General features: G+C 49.8%; 1 protein-coding gene across 4 annotated transcripts; it reads right to left on the bottom strand.

Moving 5' to 3' along the window:
- Positions 1–422: 422 nt before the first annotated feature.
- Positions 423–15,389, bottom strand: INPP5B (inositol polyphosphate-5-phosphatase B; the record flags this gene model as incomplete). Of its 4 annotated transcripts, none has more annotated exons than XM_079546213.1 (22): positions 423–547; positions 841–952; positions 1,184–1,311; positions 1,694–1,778; positions 2,161–2,274; positions 2,705–2,940; positions 3,096–3,258; positions 3,829–3,939; positions 4,474–4,609; positions 4,786–4,895; positions 5,045–5,156; positions 5,667–5,854; positions 6,649–6,765; positions 7,387–7,501; positions 7,890–7,991; positions 8,462–8,632; positions 9,811–9,904; positions 13,829–13,939; positions 14,525–14,554; positions 14,924–15,021; positions 15,137–15,184; positions 15,301–15,389. In XM_079546213.1, the coding sequence occupies 22 exons, from the start codon at positions 15,387–15,389 to the stop codon at positions 423–425; spliced, it is 2,595 nt and encodes an 864-aa protein (XP_079402339.1). The 4 variants fall into 4 exon arrangements, with proteins under 4 accessions (XP_079402339.1, XP_079402338.1, XP_079402336.1 ...); XM_079546212.1 differs by having other exon boundaries at positions 9,811–9,898; positions 13,823–13,939; positions 15,137–15,216; positions 15,333–15,389; XM_079546210.1 differs by having other exon boundaries at positions 8,462–8,650; positions 15,137–15,216; positions 15,333–15,389.
- Between the last annotated feature and the right edge of the window lie 527 nt (positions 15,390–15,916).

Genomic DNA, 15,916 nt, shown 5'->3' with positions numbered 1-15,916 from the left:
ACAGCGTGCTGGGAAAGGCATGGAAATGCTCGTATCCTACAGTGGGTAGAGCTGCTCCGTGCCTGTAACAGGTGGGACTTAAAGCACACTTAAAACCAAGAGCCCAAAGCTGGAAAATGCACTGAGATGTTTTTATTTAAATAATAAGGACTTAAAAATTCTGTGCTTTAATACAAGTTAAATACAAGAGTAAATATCAGCTTTTATATTTTTGCTTGTCTACGTACAGCTTATTTAGAAATTCAATGTACTTTACAGCTTATTAACAGTGACACCTGATTCTAAATGCCTGAGCTGCATTTAATAGCAAAAGATTGTATAAAATACTGTGATTCAAAAAAAAAAAACAAAACTGATACACTGTACATTTTTTTCTTTACAGTAGTTTCATATCTAAAAGTCAGATTAGCTGCATCTGAAAGTCACGATAAATTGTTCTCTTTCAGGAGGAATTGATGGATAAATTGCTGAGCTTTCCTCTTTTCCGTTATATCAGGCATAGGATGTCCAGGAGGAGGTCTAAGTAACAAGCCACCAAATATACTAGCTGCATTTTTAAAAGAGAGAGAGAGGAAAGAGAGCACCAGTCAACAGCAAGCTATTAAGGGTAATTCCACCAATCTCAATTAGTTGTAATGAGAGAGAGCCTGGTTTCAGGAGGGGTTAGATAAAGTTGATGACACACTGACCTCTCTGTGACACCATAAAACTTTTTTCTGGCTACTGCAAGGATGCAAAATCCATTTTTCTATGGAGACCATGACTGCAATTGCTTTGGAGAAATATGTCCTACTAACTGAAAAACCCCTCTGAACAGAATGGTTATTTTGCTTGCCTTACCTAGAATATTCACATCCAAATTGTTCTTCCCTGAATTTTTCAGTAGTTCTCGTAGAAATGCCATTAGATATTCAAACACATTTTTATGGCACTCTGGCAGGTTAGAGATAATCTGGGTGGAGAAAAAAAAACAACATATATTGAAGAAACGACAATAACTTGGGAGCTTTGTCTACTACCAACATCACGCTGTCTGTGTATGGGAACAGTTCTTAATAACCCAAGTTCTGCATCATTTCTTTCATGATAAGATTACATTTCTCATAGCAAAATGCTGTAATTTGTCCAGAGTAAACCAGTCTACCCCCTTCCAGAAGCGGTCCCCCATTGAAGCTGGCATTACCTGGCTGCTCAGCAGGTAGTTGTTGGCACACTCCAAACAGCTGCTGTAGTACCTGTAGCAGATGACTGGCTCTGGCAGGCTTTCCAAGAAGAGCAGCAGCGCCTCTGCTACCGAGTGGTTGCTGCCAACTGGTCCAAAGGTGGTTAAGGAAGAGGTAAGCACAGCGTGCTCTATTTTGGCAGTATGTCTGCTGAAACACTCATCTTTGCTAAGGTCTCCGAGAACTGCTGTTCACAGCTTTGAGTCAAATTGCTTGGCCCCACACAGCAAACTGTTTCCATTGGCAATTAGATACTGATGTAGTTAATCAACAATCGTGCATCAATACAACAAGGACTCAGCAGAGGCGTTAGGACTGATTGCAAAGAGCAGCACATCTCAGTTACCACGAGATGACAGAGAGCAGTTTAAAAACCGTGACGGAGCACAGAAGACTGATCAAACCTTTCTCAGCTTTGATCTTTTGCTTGGGCATAGTGAGCCCAATCAGACATCAGCCTGAAAGGATACGGAGGGTATCATGCATTCCTTTGTCCAAGCAGTCTCGGATCTGCTCAAATTCAGACCTGAGGCCTGGTTGCTGAAATAGGTCCTCCTGCAAAGGCCATCATTGATCAGTCTCAAGGGGAAACAGAAGTTATTTGGGTAAATAAAGCCAAAATTATGAAATGGCAGGAAAAACATCCCTAGGTTGGTAGCCATCAGCACAAACCTCACCATGAGCAGTTTTAGGAAGGCTATGAGACCGCATTAAAGAGCAAAGCAAAGGGGGAGCTGCTGGTGTATGCCACACACAGACTGCATCGCCTTCACAAAACTCTGCAACTCAGGGTAATAGAATCTCTTATCTCAAAAATATTCATTTTCACTCTTTACCATCAGCCAAACATCCACACTTAGCAATGGTTGCCACCTTCCCCAAACCTTAACCGAATGCCAACAAATTATTCTGCAGCTCCAGCACAAGCACTGCCAACCTGCTGGGAAGCATTGCGGTATAAGTGATCCACCATCATCCACAGCTCTTTGGGAATTTCCAGAGGCTTTTCAGCTTGAGTAGCATTATCACTCATTTCCAGCGGCATCAGGGTCTGAGAGAGAGGGGTAAGGAGGAAAAAATAAAGAGGGAACAAAGTGAGCTAGCCAGCTTCTTGTTCAACTCTGCAAATCGCTTCACAGAGTTTACAGCTGAGAACTAGGACTTGTTGTTTAACAAGCAGCTGCACTCACCAGCTTTCACAGACTGCTGTGTCAGGCACAATTGTATCAGAAGCACAAACAAAAAAAGATGCTCTCAATCACACTTTGCACACACCTTTTTTCAACGTGCAAGCAGAGCAAATGGCATATTACTGTCAGTGCTGTACCCAAACAAAGCACTAAAACAAGGCGTGGAGATGTATCAGCATTTTCAGACTATGGACCAGGGGAGCGAAAGAAGGCTCTGTGGCAACAAATAAGACAATCACCTAGTTTTAATGGTGTCTGTGGGTTCAGAAGGGAAGCTTATCTTTAACTCACAAGATTCCGAATGGATTCTGCAGACATGTCTTGGATCGGTTCCCTCATGTAACACAGCGTATGAATGGGAGACCCAAAGCAACTGGGCAAGTAGTTTCCTGTTACAGACAGAAAATAATCCTTCCCCCTGTCGAGATGCAAGACCAAAATGTCTTCGAGTTTTTCTTCTCCAGAGTTCAAGTGTGTAGCTGTTGATTTATTAACAAACAGTTCCAACTCAATTGTGATCTCAGAACCTGACAGAAGATAAGAAAACAATACTGAGTTTTAAAAAAGGCATTAAACCAATCAACTTGTCAACAAGCACAGCACTCTCAAAATAGCAAAAAGAACAAAGCCAACACGTTACAATAATTAGCTCATTACATGAAATGAACAGTGAGGAACTCACCTGGCAGCAGGAAGCCTTGACTAGGATTAGCCATCAGCCACTCCTTGCAGTAGGTAACCTCATCTGGTTTGCTGATAAATTCAAACTGGCAGGGCACTGGTCCATTGCGGATTGTAAACTTCTCTACCTGCAGCTGCATGTATTTGACGTCCTCAAAGTGGAACTAGAAACAAACGTCAGCCAACATCATCAGCCAACATCATCAGCCAATCCCCCCACGCCAAGCACCAGCAGCAATTCCTCCCATTGCTGCCCCATAGTTTAATCATAAAGCAGCAAGATACCCAGATTAACCCTCTTGCTCCCACATCCCGCCTCTTCCAGGATTAAAAAGGATTACACTTATTTACACACTGCAGCAGCGTGCCCTTTAAAACCAATGCTCCCCTCAAATAACCCCAGTGGAATTTGAGAACAAGGTATCTGTAAGCCTCTCGGTTACTTATCTTCTATAGTCCCCAACACACAAAGCAAACGCTGGTCTTGTGACCTTCTCCAAATCCCTCAGAATTTCACATTTTATGTTTCCAAGAACTTGCTGTTACTTGAAACTGCCCTTTTATTCTCCATCTCATAACGTGGCTGTACGTTTCAGCTCGGTAGCCTGTACTTGACTGGAACCAGACCACATGGTCCAACATCCATCTAACAAACTGCTACCACGAGAAAACACATCTAGGGTCTGGGAATGCTTGATTTGTCCAGCAACTCACAGCAGATGAACAGACCCTACCTCTCTTTGGGAGAGGGTCACCGAGGGAATGTTGGCGTTCTCCACCTTATCCAGGGAGCGCACGATTTCCTCAAAGACCTTTCGGTAGAGCTCCTCGTTCACAACTTTCACCTGAAAAGGGCACACACAGCACTAGTTTGTGTTTACGGTGCCTCTGCAGGTGAGCTATAATATGTGGGCCCGAAACATGAAGTGATTCCATTTTAGCAGTGCAATGTATTCGAAGAACAGAGCTCCTTGGAGCACTACTGCTCTGAGATCTGCTCAGGATCCAGCAATAAAGGACCTTGCTATAGAGAGAATCACACGGTCAGGGCTTTTGCTTATTTGTTTGTTATTTATGAAGTTTGACAGCACACTCCTGGGCTGCCAGTCATGTAGTGTTCCTGCATTGCAAGCTTCTGAAAAAAATGATTAAAGAAAAAGAATATGTCTAAAAAAATACCTGCAGATACACTTTGACAGAATAACTTAAGAGGAGCATCACTTAACACAAGCTTATCTTATCATGCTCAGTATTACCCAGCCCTTGCTCCACGTGGATGCCATCAAAGTGGGGACAATCCAGCAGGAGAGCCTCCCTCCTCCACCCCCACACACGACACGGTCAGGAGACTTAATTTCCTTCAGCACTGACACACTTACCCCAATATCAAACACGGAGCTAACTGGCTTATGGTCGCTGATCTTCAGAGCCATATGGCTGCGGTAGCTCAGCTGAGCAACGTTCTGCCCTTTCCACAGTATCCGATCACACCAAGCTGGAACACGGCACTTCTCACTAGGACAGAGGTGAAAATTACAGCTTCCAGGCACAGCTCAGGTGGAATAACAATGCAAGGCAGAACACTGCTCTGCCAGAAACCAGAACAAGGCCCATTTCTGTATTTCTTTTTCACTTCATTTTTACTGCCTTCGAGGATAACAGGAGCGTCACATATGAAGCAATCACTGTACCTCGTGTCCCACTCATCACAGCCAGCGTCGTATTTGTATGTTGGCTGGAAAGAAATCTCCCCCTCTGTAAAGCCTTCAAAGACAGCTTTTGCATTCATTTGCCTCTTCAGCTACAGGAGAAAAAAAGAAGAAAAATGGAACGAGCTCAAGCCCAACTCCCATAGGAGCTAAAGGGGAGATGTTCAGCACTGAGGAGTACGTGAGCAGTCCCTCATTAAGCACACTCAGCACCACCTGCAGGTGGTTGAGGCATCAGTACCTGGTCGTATTGGCAAAGCTCTGAAAATGCTTTCTCATCTACAAGCTGCTTCACTTTCGTCACATCCAGCTCCTCCAGCCGATAGTTGAGGTCACCCAACCACAAGATCACACTGCAAGAGAACGTAGACCAGAAGTCTGCACGTGGGCCCAAAGATGCCCGTGTGAGCTCCCTAATCTCCCCATGATCAGGTGGGTGTTGTGTCTGTCTTCCTGCACCACAGCACACAAGCAAGAGTTGGAACTTGAATGAGCAGCCACTTTTTCCACCTTTGCTGTTCTTAATTCCCACTCTGCATGTTTGTCACCATCTTTACACAGCTAGTGCTTTTTATATTCCTCACTAAACACCAAAACACATTGAGGAGATTCATGTGTATTATTGCCCCCTTCCTGCTTCCTGCAGGAACTAAAACAAGGCTTGTTAGAGCATAAGTGGCCAAGTGACTTGCCAGAACCATATAGGTGACCACTATCAAAACCAGAGTTCTAGAGAAGTGTTTCTGGCCTTTCCAGGCTAGCAATTAAAGCATTAGCCACCCTCCTCACATCCCAGCCCACCACATTCACAATGCTCTGTCTTGCTTCCTGCAGTGATCCATACAGTCAAACAAGAAGCATACTCGTGTTTGCTGATAGTGAGAGGTGGCAAGCTGGGATTCGATTGGCAGAACTGCATCCGAGAGCAAATGTCTTTGAAGTCCTGGTTCCTCCTCTCATATTCCTCCGTGTGAGCCGCAAGGTGAGAATTCACAACGCACACACTTGTGTTGTGGAATTTAAACCTTATGGCAACACCTCCTTTGTTACCCTGAAAGAGAAATACAGCGCTCAGAAACTTTTCTGTACTCAACAGATGAATCCAGAAATGAGTTAATAGCAGCAGACAACCCAGGAGACACCGAGGCAGACCACAAATTCCAGAAGAAAAAAAGGCTGAAAAGCCAACTGGTAACTGCAGGTGATAACTGCTTTGTGAATTTTAGCTCAGGTGAGGATCACACACAGCAACGGAAGGTGGCAAGCAAACACACAGAGCCCATTTGTAACTCAGGATTTAGCTAACACTAAAGGAAGTTCAAATCAGTAAGAGTGCTGGTCACTTGCTTCATCAGTCCTGAAACCTGTCTAGCAACAAACTAAACCTTTCAACATAGAACATAAAGATTTGAAAGTGGAGGAGGAAGTATGTGGCTCAGCTGGTCCAAAACACCTCTGCCAAGTTACAGCTGCAGAAATGACAGTGAAAGGACATAGACTTCATTCCAATGGAGCAGAATGGCAAGGGGCCACTAAGTCCCCCTCAGGAAAACTATAATCTGGAAGGACAGGTTTCTTGTGCTTGTGTTTCCTCACATTGATTGCCTCAGGCAAAACCACAGCCATCATCAAACCTCATGGCCTCACACAGCCCAACACATGCCATTGGGAAAAAGCTTTCAAGCTCTGTAAGGCTTTGAGAGCAGATGGTGGTTCCCTCCAGCAAACACCCTGAGCCACCACGTGCATTTCTAAAGGCAGCTGCACCTTTTAGCTGGGAGAATAACCTCTACATCCGAGGAGATGGGCTGCCAGGGTTCTCCAAAGTCTGTTGTCAATTCTTACCATCCTCCCCATGATGCCAGTTCCCACAGTCTCAATTTCCACCTCAGAGATGTTCAAAGCAAGGTCTGCTTTCACATACAACAGAAGCATTATTCCCACGAGTCGCACAAGTTTCACCTGAAAAACAGATCCTGTTGCATTAAATACCAGAACAGGAGAAGGCACACTGCCTCCCAGCCCAGAACACAGGTCAGAGTATATGCAAAGGAGAGCTGCAGGCTCATCCAACAGACCACCTCGACACACAGTTACAGGCACTCCAGCAGCACAGCACAGGAGGGAGCCAGGGAGCAATGCTGAAGTAAAGGAAGCAGAAGCCCAAAGCAAAGCCCGAGGCACAGGCAGCCCATAGAAGGAGCTTCCCTTAGACAACTGATGAGAGACAAAGCAGAAGTAAGGAGAAGGAGCCAAAACACAAGCAGTATTCCTTCCAAGATGCCTTGACAGCTCATTCAAGCATGCATACCAGGAGACAGACAGGGCAAACAATCAGATGCTTCCTATTCTCTACCCCCAAACCGGAGGAGCTCCACTAAGGCATGGCGCCCAGCTGTCCTGCCTGCCCTCTGCCTTGGCATTCTGCACAGTAACACTGCCTACGTCACCTTCTGACTGAGCAAAAGCCTGCAGACAATGCCCCTCTGAAAGACACAGCGATTGAAAACAGGAGAACAAGGTGAAAAGAGGCCCGACTGGAAAACGATTCCACACTCAAACCTCCCCAGAAGTCACGTTTACCTTTGCATACTTGGCGTCTGGGTGAAGGCTATCAGTTACAGCTTTAAACCATTCTTCTTCCTTCGGTGTGTCATTGAAAAAGAAGGCTTCTTTACTCAGATCAAGCTCCTGGAAACTGCATTAGAGGAAGGAACCCGTGGATGCACACACTTGTTTATAACTCCAGCCCTTTCCTCCAGGAAAGAACTAAAACAGTTTATGCTCTAAATTATAACTGAATTTGAATTTTCAGATATGCTCATTTCAGAGGTATGTTAAATGTAAAGCTAAGTTATATTGAACCGCATTGAAGATGATGTAAAACTGCAGTGCCAAAGAGCCCAGCCACCAGAACAACAGCCCTTCCAGGCTATGCACACACACACACTCTGAAGCAGTGCAGCAGAGTAAGGCAATGCAGACATTCCTCAGCTGTCCTGGCTGAACACCTCCATGCTATGCCTTCACAAGCAAAGCAACCCAGGGCTGAGGTTTGGAGGGAAGAACAGGAGGGAGGCACTCACCCCACACAGTAAACGTCCGGAGGTGCAGAGTCACATCTCAGCCAAGGCTGGAGGCTTTCTTTGGGGGACTGACCATTCACATTGTAAGTCCCAACAAAAAACCTGCAAAGAAATTCACTTTTGCTAAATCCCAGAGCTGCAAATATCACTATTATTAACCCAAGTAATTACTAATTATTTAGGAGTAACTTGTTTCCAGAGGGACGTTAAGACAACGTGGCAGAGCTTAAATTCCTACAGTGATTTAATTACAGTAGCACCTTTATGTGCCTGTTTAACAGAAACACACACATTTTTTGCATACAGTATAAAAACACATTGATTGAGCTGTGCAGTAGCAGTCTGAAATGACAAATTCATTGCATCACCAGCACAGGTGGATCTTGACCACAGAAAAGTTTTTGCTCATCATTAGATTATTCCTCCTAAGCTCTTAGGAGCTCATTAGAACGGCAGCAATGTTAAACAGTGACCTGAAGCAGTGAGAGAGATGGCAGGGCTGCGTGGAACCAATGCACCTCCAGGTACAGAAAACCTCTCATCCCACTTCCAAAATCAGGACTGATCATTACCTGAAGTTCTGGATGGACGTGTAGGAATCCTCCCTTTGCACAAGCTCAGATTTGACAATAGTATCTCGTAGCCCAAACTTTGATTCTGCTAAGACTGAAGCCATGTTTGAGACCATCATGCTGGAGGACTGCACCATTTCTGTTGTCACCTCTGGTTTGAGTTTGCTTTGCCTGCAAGCGAATGCAGAACTGTGAGATGAAGCACAGGATAAGCACACACCCTGACCAACTTCGTTCTGCTGCTGAGGACGCGATCCAAATCTTCCTCTCTGTTTCACCAGCCAGTGCTCAGAACGAGCAGACAAGAGTGAAACGAGCGCTTCTGATGACAGCTCAGAGCTTCTCTAGATAAAACCAGTTTAACCAACTGAAAGAACAAAACCTTCTGGCTCACCCAGTGCAGCCTGTCGGGTCAGGGCTGATTTTGCCCGCCTGGATGTTGGTATAAAACCATACACATTTCCTGCTCCTTGGAACAGGCAGATGCCAATCGCCCTCTGCTCAACCCTTCAGATGACAGTAGAAGAATGCAAAACTGTTTTTGTAGCAGAAAAGTCCCATTTCTGTCTAGTAAGGAGGCAGCAAGGGGTGGGTGGGGGGTTTTGTTTAGTATCTTGTGGCTCTGTGAGTTACTGCAAGCTCCTTTTGACACAGCTCAGGAGTTCCCACAAGCAAGTATATGATATAAATGTAAGGTCAACAACCTGCACGTGAATGCCAAGGATGGCACAGAGACGGACTCTGAAGGATATGCAGCAAGGTCCACAAAGTCCTGGGAACTGAAAAATGAAACTCTTAACATTCTAGGAGTGTATCTATGAGATGGGGTGGCCCTAAGCCAAAGCTCTCTGAATTCAAAACAAACAACAGCAGCCAGTCCTGTCCCACTACACAGCAAAATATGCCCAAATAGGGGGACTGGCAGGACTGGCTCCAAGAGGCAGCGCAGAAATTCCCACTCCAGTTTTGACAGCATGCTGATGCTGGACTTCATTTTTCCTCTCTTAAATAGGATCTTAGGGTTCTCTTCTCAAGAAGCCGCTCTAGATCCTGGTACCTGTGGTGAGTGCTAGCAGATAGAAGCAGATAATGCAGCAGCCACATACCCTGTGCTGCTGCCCTGCTCAGACACATTGGGACCACAGAGACCAAGTTCCTCCTCTTGCTTTCCAGCTGAAAACCAGGAAACCAGATAGCAAGCACTCTGCAATTTCTCCTTCTTCCTCTCAACACCAGAACACCATCAGCTTGCCCACTGCAGCTCGTTCCTGCTACCCACCATTCCACAGAAGCACCCAGAAAAGCATCACTTTGAATGTGATTCAAGTGAAGTCAGACAGAATCCATACCTGGGAGCACCCCTGTCAGTGCTGTCCTGGCTCCAGCCTGGATTAACTGCAAGCTTCTTTCCATTCTGCTTGATGCCTTCAGAGCCAACTGCTTCTGGAAAGAAGAAGAAAGTTTCACATGAAACACAAAGGAGCGTTTAACTTAGCAACCACAGGCAAACAGAAGGGAAACCAACGTAGCTTAGGTCTGTACAGAGAACCAAAGCACCTCGGTTATCTCAGGATCTGTCACTTATCTGATGGGCTGGTGGGGCACAGCGACAGGCAGGAGGGACACAGCGTGGCACAGGGCTGCAGAGCTGCCCACCCCCCTGGGCTTTATCCCAGGCATGCAGAAAGCTGCACAGATAATAAGCTTTCCCTTTCTGAAGCAAGACAGGAAGTACAAGGAAAGGAAGAACAAAATAAAAAGCACACTGCTATTTAAAGGCTTTCTGCTTGTCTGCAGCAGCACAGCAAAGCACGGGAGCCCCTCCTGCAAAGCAGTGCAGTACAGCCCCTGTGCAAACCCACCACACTGCAGCAGAAGCAGTGCCTCAATGCAAACCACACTCCCTAAAAAAAAAAAAAAACAACAGGGCAGACCCTATGCAAACGCAATTAGATTCAGGTACAACAGTAATTACGTGGCACTTTGTTAGCAAAATTTAGAGAGCCTGCAGCGCTTGTTTCAGCCACGACATTCTGCTCCTACAAGGGGCAAAACAGAGAATTTTGCATAGCTTTTCCATATGTCCACGCACAGAAGGCAATCTCAGGGCTACGACACGTGGCACACAAATCTGAAGATGACACAGAAGATGCTCTTCAGCTCATAAGGTTCCATTCATTCAGCTGAGCACAGTTGAGAAGAATGATTAAGTATTATTGCTGCTGCAGTGCATCCTCTGGGGCACGAGCACATCCCACAGACAGAACTCTGAGTACTCTGAGTATAAACACACCGACAAGAAGTGGGCGCATTCACAGCCTGGAAAACCTCTTCTGCCCAAAGAGCCCTCTGAGAAGAAAGGCTGTCTAAGAGGATTAATCAGTGGCTGCTTCCACGAGCACATGATTCAAACCTCATTACGGATCACACACAGCCCAAAGTGCTGAGCAGGAGCAGACTTTGATAAGACAAAACCTCCTCCAGCAGCACCACTGCAGCACAACGCTCCCTCAGAGCCCATCCAACCCAAAGTGCCCCCCTTGTGTGCGCTGGGATGGAGCCGTGTGTGTTCTCTGCAGGCATTAAGCACTGATTCAGAGCTGCCTGAGCCCCTGCAGTGCTCCTGATAAGCACCACGCTGTGCATCTCGCCAGTGATGTGAACCAACTCGAACTTTGGCAGTAAAGGGAGCAGGAATTGAACTGCTGCTGCTTTTGGAGGAGGGAGCAGAAGTTTGGGCTCTGTTTGGACAACGCTGGGCAGCATGGGAGATGTCTGGCTGCTGTGTGCTGTGCAGCACTGTGTGGCACAAAGATCATGGCCACGCGTCACACCTTCATGTTTGAACCTCATTAACAGCAATAACTTTTATGTCGCATTCTTCTAAGGAAGAGATTAGCCCTGGAAATGGGCTGTTTCCTTCAGATAAGTTTGTATCTAACTAGAAGGGGTCCATCATTTGGCAACCCAACGTGGAATATTTTAGCAATGCACAACCTCATGTAATCCCTGAGGGGGGCACAGAACCAACGAGAACCAGGGATAAGAGAGCAGCAGAACACAGACAGCCTGACCCAGGATTTGCAGTTAGAAGGGACTTCAGAGGCAACAAAGACTTGCTATGAAAAGCATGCAGCAACATTCCAACACCATTCTACAGCAGCAAGGTGTATCCTACCTTCAGATAAAGCCAGACCCAGCTCAGCACCCAGAAGGGAGAACTACCTGTGCCATGCATTGCTTGCAGCAGCGCATCCAGCCCACCCCTCCCTGCACAGGAGCACACAGGCCGAGTCTGCACACACACACAGGGCTCTAGACAAGGGGCCTAACTCAAACTGGGAACAACGACCACAGAAGCTAAAGCCCATTAAAATCCCTTCCCAGATCCCCTGATGCATTCACCAGCCTTAATCCACACAAGACAGAAGGAACCAGTAGTGCTCTATGAGCAAATGGCAGCATTTGCACACTATTTAAATGTGCTTTTGCATATGGGAGTCTCTTGCTCAGTGCTCATGATCCCGTAACGACACAGAGGGAGATATTATGGGAAACAGCAGAGAAACCCTCACTCTGTATTACTTTCTGTCCCCAAAGACCTTGTGTGACGGTGCTTTCTTCTTCTAAGAGGGAATAAAAGTAAAGAGAGATCCCTGAACAACTCAGCCTGAAGAAACACACAACAAAACCTTGAGAAGGCGATTTTGTCACAGCTCAGAGGCAGAGTTTCATAGGAGAGCTGCTTCCCAACGAGCTCACAATGCAAAGGGCACTGCTGCTCTCCAGGTGCAACAAAAACATCCCAGCACAGCACCCGGCTCCAGTGCAGCTCAGTGCTTTTCCTCCTAAGCACACGTCCAGGTCCTTCCCAGTTGCTCTGAAGCCCCGTGTTAAACAGCACAGCTGGACAGATGTTCCCCCATCCAAAGCTCAGTGCATTTTGTGCCGCTGTCTCACGTCTGAATTGCAGAATTCACCTCTTCCCGGCAGAGAACAGAGAGGAGGAATGGCAGCGACAGCCCAGCCAAAGGCAGGTAAAGCAGAAACGGATTGACCTCTATTTTGAACGCCACGCCGAGTCGCCGGCGTCGCTCTGCTCTCTGCGCTTTCTCACTCGCTCCCTTCGCACAGCAGCAGCTCCTGGGAGCAGGAGGGGAAAAGGCGAACAGCAAAGCACGGCACGGCACAACACGGGGCGGCCCCACAGCCGGGCCCAGAACAGCTGAAAGGTCGCAGCCACAGCACATGAAAACCGACACCGGATTCACCATCGAGGAAAGCGCAGCCCGGAATCCAGGCCAGCAACGCGGCCCTCGGGGTCCCACCGCCGCCGATCTCCCCCCGCCGTGCCCAGGAGCGCGGGCTGAGCCGCTGCTGCTCGGAGCGAACCCTCCGCCCCTCACCGCAGCCCTCGGGGCAGCACGGAGAGCTTCCACGGCATCGAGCGGACAGCGTGCCCTCCCCAAAGCACCACCACGCACTAAGCAAGCGCCCGGACCCCTCCTGACCCTCCCTCCCTCAAACCATCAGGCTCCCATCGCTCGGACCCAACGTCGGTGCGGATTGAGCACCGCCACCGGCCCGAGCGCGGCGGCTTCGACGGGACGGGACGGACCTCGAATCCCGGCCCCTGCACTTCCCTGCGGTCCCCCCTAAGCGCTCACCTTGGCGGGGCCGCCCGCCCGCCGACATCGCGGCACCCGGCCGCCCCGGTCCCGCTCCGCCCCGGCCCCGCTCCGCCTCGCTCCGCCCGCCGGAGGACGGCTGTCCGTCCCTCCCGCCCCACGCAGGAGCCGGGGCCGGCCCTGAGGCCCTGACCGCAGCACGAAGTCTTTGGGACAGCAGCAGCGTGCAGCGGGCTTCCATCCCCCCCAAAAAGAAACCCAGAGGGAGCCGTGATGGGAAGAGCACCGAGTTGCTGCCGGTACCGAGGAAATGAGAGCACAGGGCGAGCACAGAGCGTGGGAGGAGACAGCTTTCTGCTTGTGGTCTCCCGGAATACACAGAGCAAATCTCCGTTTGGCCTTCTGACTGCACAGCACGCAGGTGTGTATCACAGCACTGCCTCCACGTGCTGCTCCCCTCTGCTGAGCCCCCTGGTGCTGCAGAACGGTGACACAAAGCATCGCTGCTGTGCGTGAGGTTCAGCAGTGAGCGCAAATGCAGCCTGGGCTCCTGCATCCCTACCGCTGAGCACACAGAATCACACAATGGCCAGGGTTGGAAGGGACCTCAAGGATCACGAATCTCCAACCTCTCTGCCACATGCAGGGCCACCAACCTCCCCATTTAATGCTAGACCAGGCAGCCCGGGGCCCCATCCAACCTGGCCTTGAACACCTCCAGGAAGGTGTTCACACGTACCTGTGCTGCACTTGCTGACCTCCTGCAGGAACGTGCGGGTGTGTGAACCAAAAGGCAGCTGCACTGTGAGCCCATCGCCTTGGGAGCGGATCCGAACGGTCACATCTGAACCTGTGACACCAGGAGGAGGAGAGGAGCATGCATCAGTGCTGCCCGTTGCTCAGGAACAGCCCCGTTTCTGCTCCCTGCAGCTAAGCATGCCTCTGCAGGCTTTCATCAGCAGGTTTGCCCAGGTCTTACCATTTCACTTTCACATTTTGCGTGAGGATGTAATTAAAGAAATGCAAAAATCACTCTCTGGAATATGTTTTGTTCTGGGAACACGATGGAAACAGGGACGGGTACCCTGGGAGGAGCACAGGATGCTGCCAGGCTGCATGGGAGGGGGGGGGGGGTCAGAAAGACCAAGACTCAGCTGGAACTGGATTTGGCAAGGGGCACAAAGAAGGATAAGATGGGTTTCAATAGGTACAGCAACTGGGAAAGGAAAGTCCAGGAGGGTGCACCACCCCTTAATGAGCAACAAAGCCAGGCTGGTGACAACAGACCAGGAGAAGGCTGGCTGGGCTGTGGGTGCCCTGGGCTGCAGAGTTGGACCAGATGTCCTTCAAGGGTCCCTTTCAACTCAAACCATTCTGTGATTCTATGATTCAGTGGCTGCAGCAGCACAGGCATAACAGCAACAGCAAAACTCACCAATGACGTGAAGGTCACCATCAGGTATCACTGCAAACAGAAACAAAAGTGCTGTTACAAAGCTGAGTGACAGGACTGTAGCATTTGATTTAACACTCTGAGGTCGGATTACTGAGCACAGCCTTCAGATTCTGCCTATCTGCTCCCTGAAGGCACAGGGGTGGGCAGTGCAGCCCTGCAGGTGCCCAGAGTGCTGCTCTGGATTGCAGGATTGATAAAGCAGAGCCCTTCAGCTGGGCCATAAGATGCATCAGCTTCACCAAGGATTACAAACTGATGAGGAAACGTGATGGGCTGAGTAGATCCCAAAGCGCAGCAAGTAAACAACGAAATACAGACTCCACATCCCTCCATCCCCTCCTCTGGAGGTGGCCACTGAGCCCCGAAGCGCGTGAATACCTTCTTCCACTGCAAACCCCTCTGAGATGGGGATAACCCTCTCCAGCCACACGTCCTCCGCAGCGATGGCCATCCGCCGGTGGGTGTAAACGTAGATCCTGCGAACACGGAGCAGAGGCGGAGGGAATGGCCTCGATCCAGGCAGATCCCACCCCACACAAATCCCTCCCCCTCCCCAAGCACAAGCCCGCTTTGCCCCATCTCGGCACCCACGCGTGCTGCCCGCCGCGCTCCACCAGGCCCAGCAGCCGGCTCTCCACGCTCTGCCCCGCAGCCACGGCTCCTTGCACGGCGTGCGGCGTGGGTCAAGGAACGGCAAACCGAGATGGGAGTCGAGGGGTCAGAAAGGGAAGAAAAAAAAGAGCGAACTCGCCAGCCCTTCCCCGGACGAGCACGGGGCAAAGGATATGATTCGACACGTCGCCCCATCGAGAAGCGTCTCCTGGATGGCCACCGACTGGTCCATCCTCCGGGCCGGCGGTCAGCGTGGAGCTCGGGGGGACCGGGATGGGGGTCGGGACGGGGATGGGGGTCGGGTCCGCGATGCGGCCGCGCTCGGTGTCGCCGTTGCCGGGAGCCGCCGCCGCCGCCCCGTCGCCCCGTCGCCCCTCTCCCCGCCCCGCGCTCCCGGCCTGCCCCAGGGCTCCCTTAACCCTTCGGCTCCGGCCGCAGGGACGGAGCTGCGCCGGTGCGGCCCCGCGAGGATCTCCGGGCTTCGGCAGCCGCTGCTGGGGCTCCTCACCGCGGCCGGAACCGCCGCCCTCCGCCCGGACAGAGGCTCGCAAAGCGCCAGGAAGCGACCGAGCATCATTTCCCTCTCCGCTGGATGGGACCGGGAAGGATTTTTAAACGGGATGCTGCTTGGTTAATGGGGCGGAGAGCCGGGAGAGCGGCGAGAAAGGCTGAGCAGAAGCGGAGTACGGGCGAGGGGGGGCACGGAGCGTCCTCAGGCTGAGGGTACTGCGTGCACAGAGCCGGGCCTGCGGCAATGCA

This window comes from Tetrao urogallus, assembly GCF_951394365.1.
Source record: "Tetrao urogallus genome assembly, chromosome: 23".
Lineage (NCBI taxonomy): Eukaryota > Metazoa > Chordata > Aves > Galliformes > Phasianidae > Tetrao > Tetrao urogallus.
This window is presented reverse-complemented; position numbering and strand designations above follow the sequence as displayed.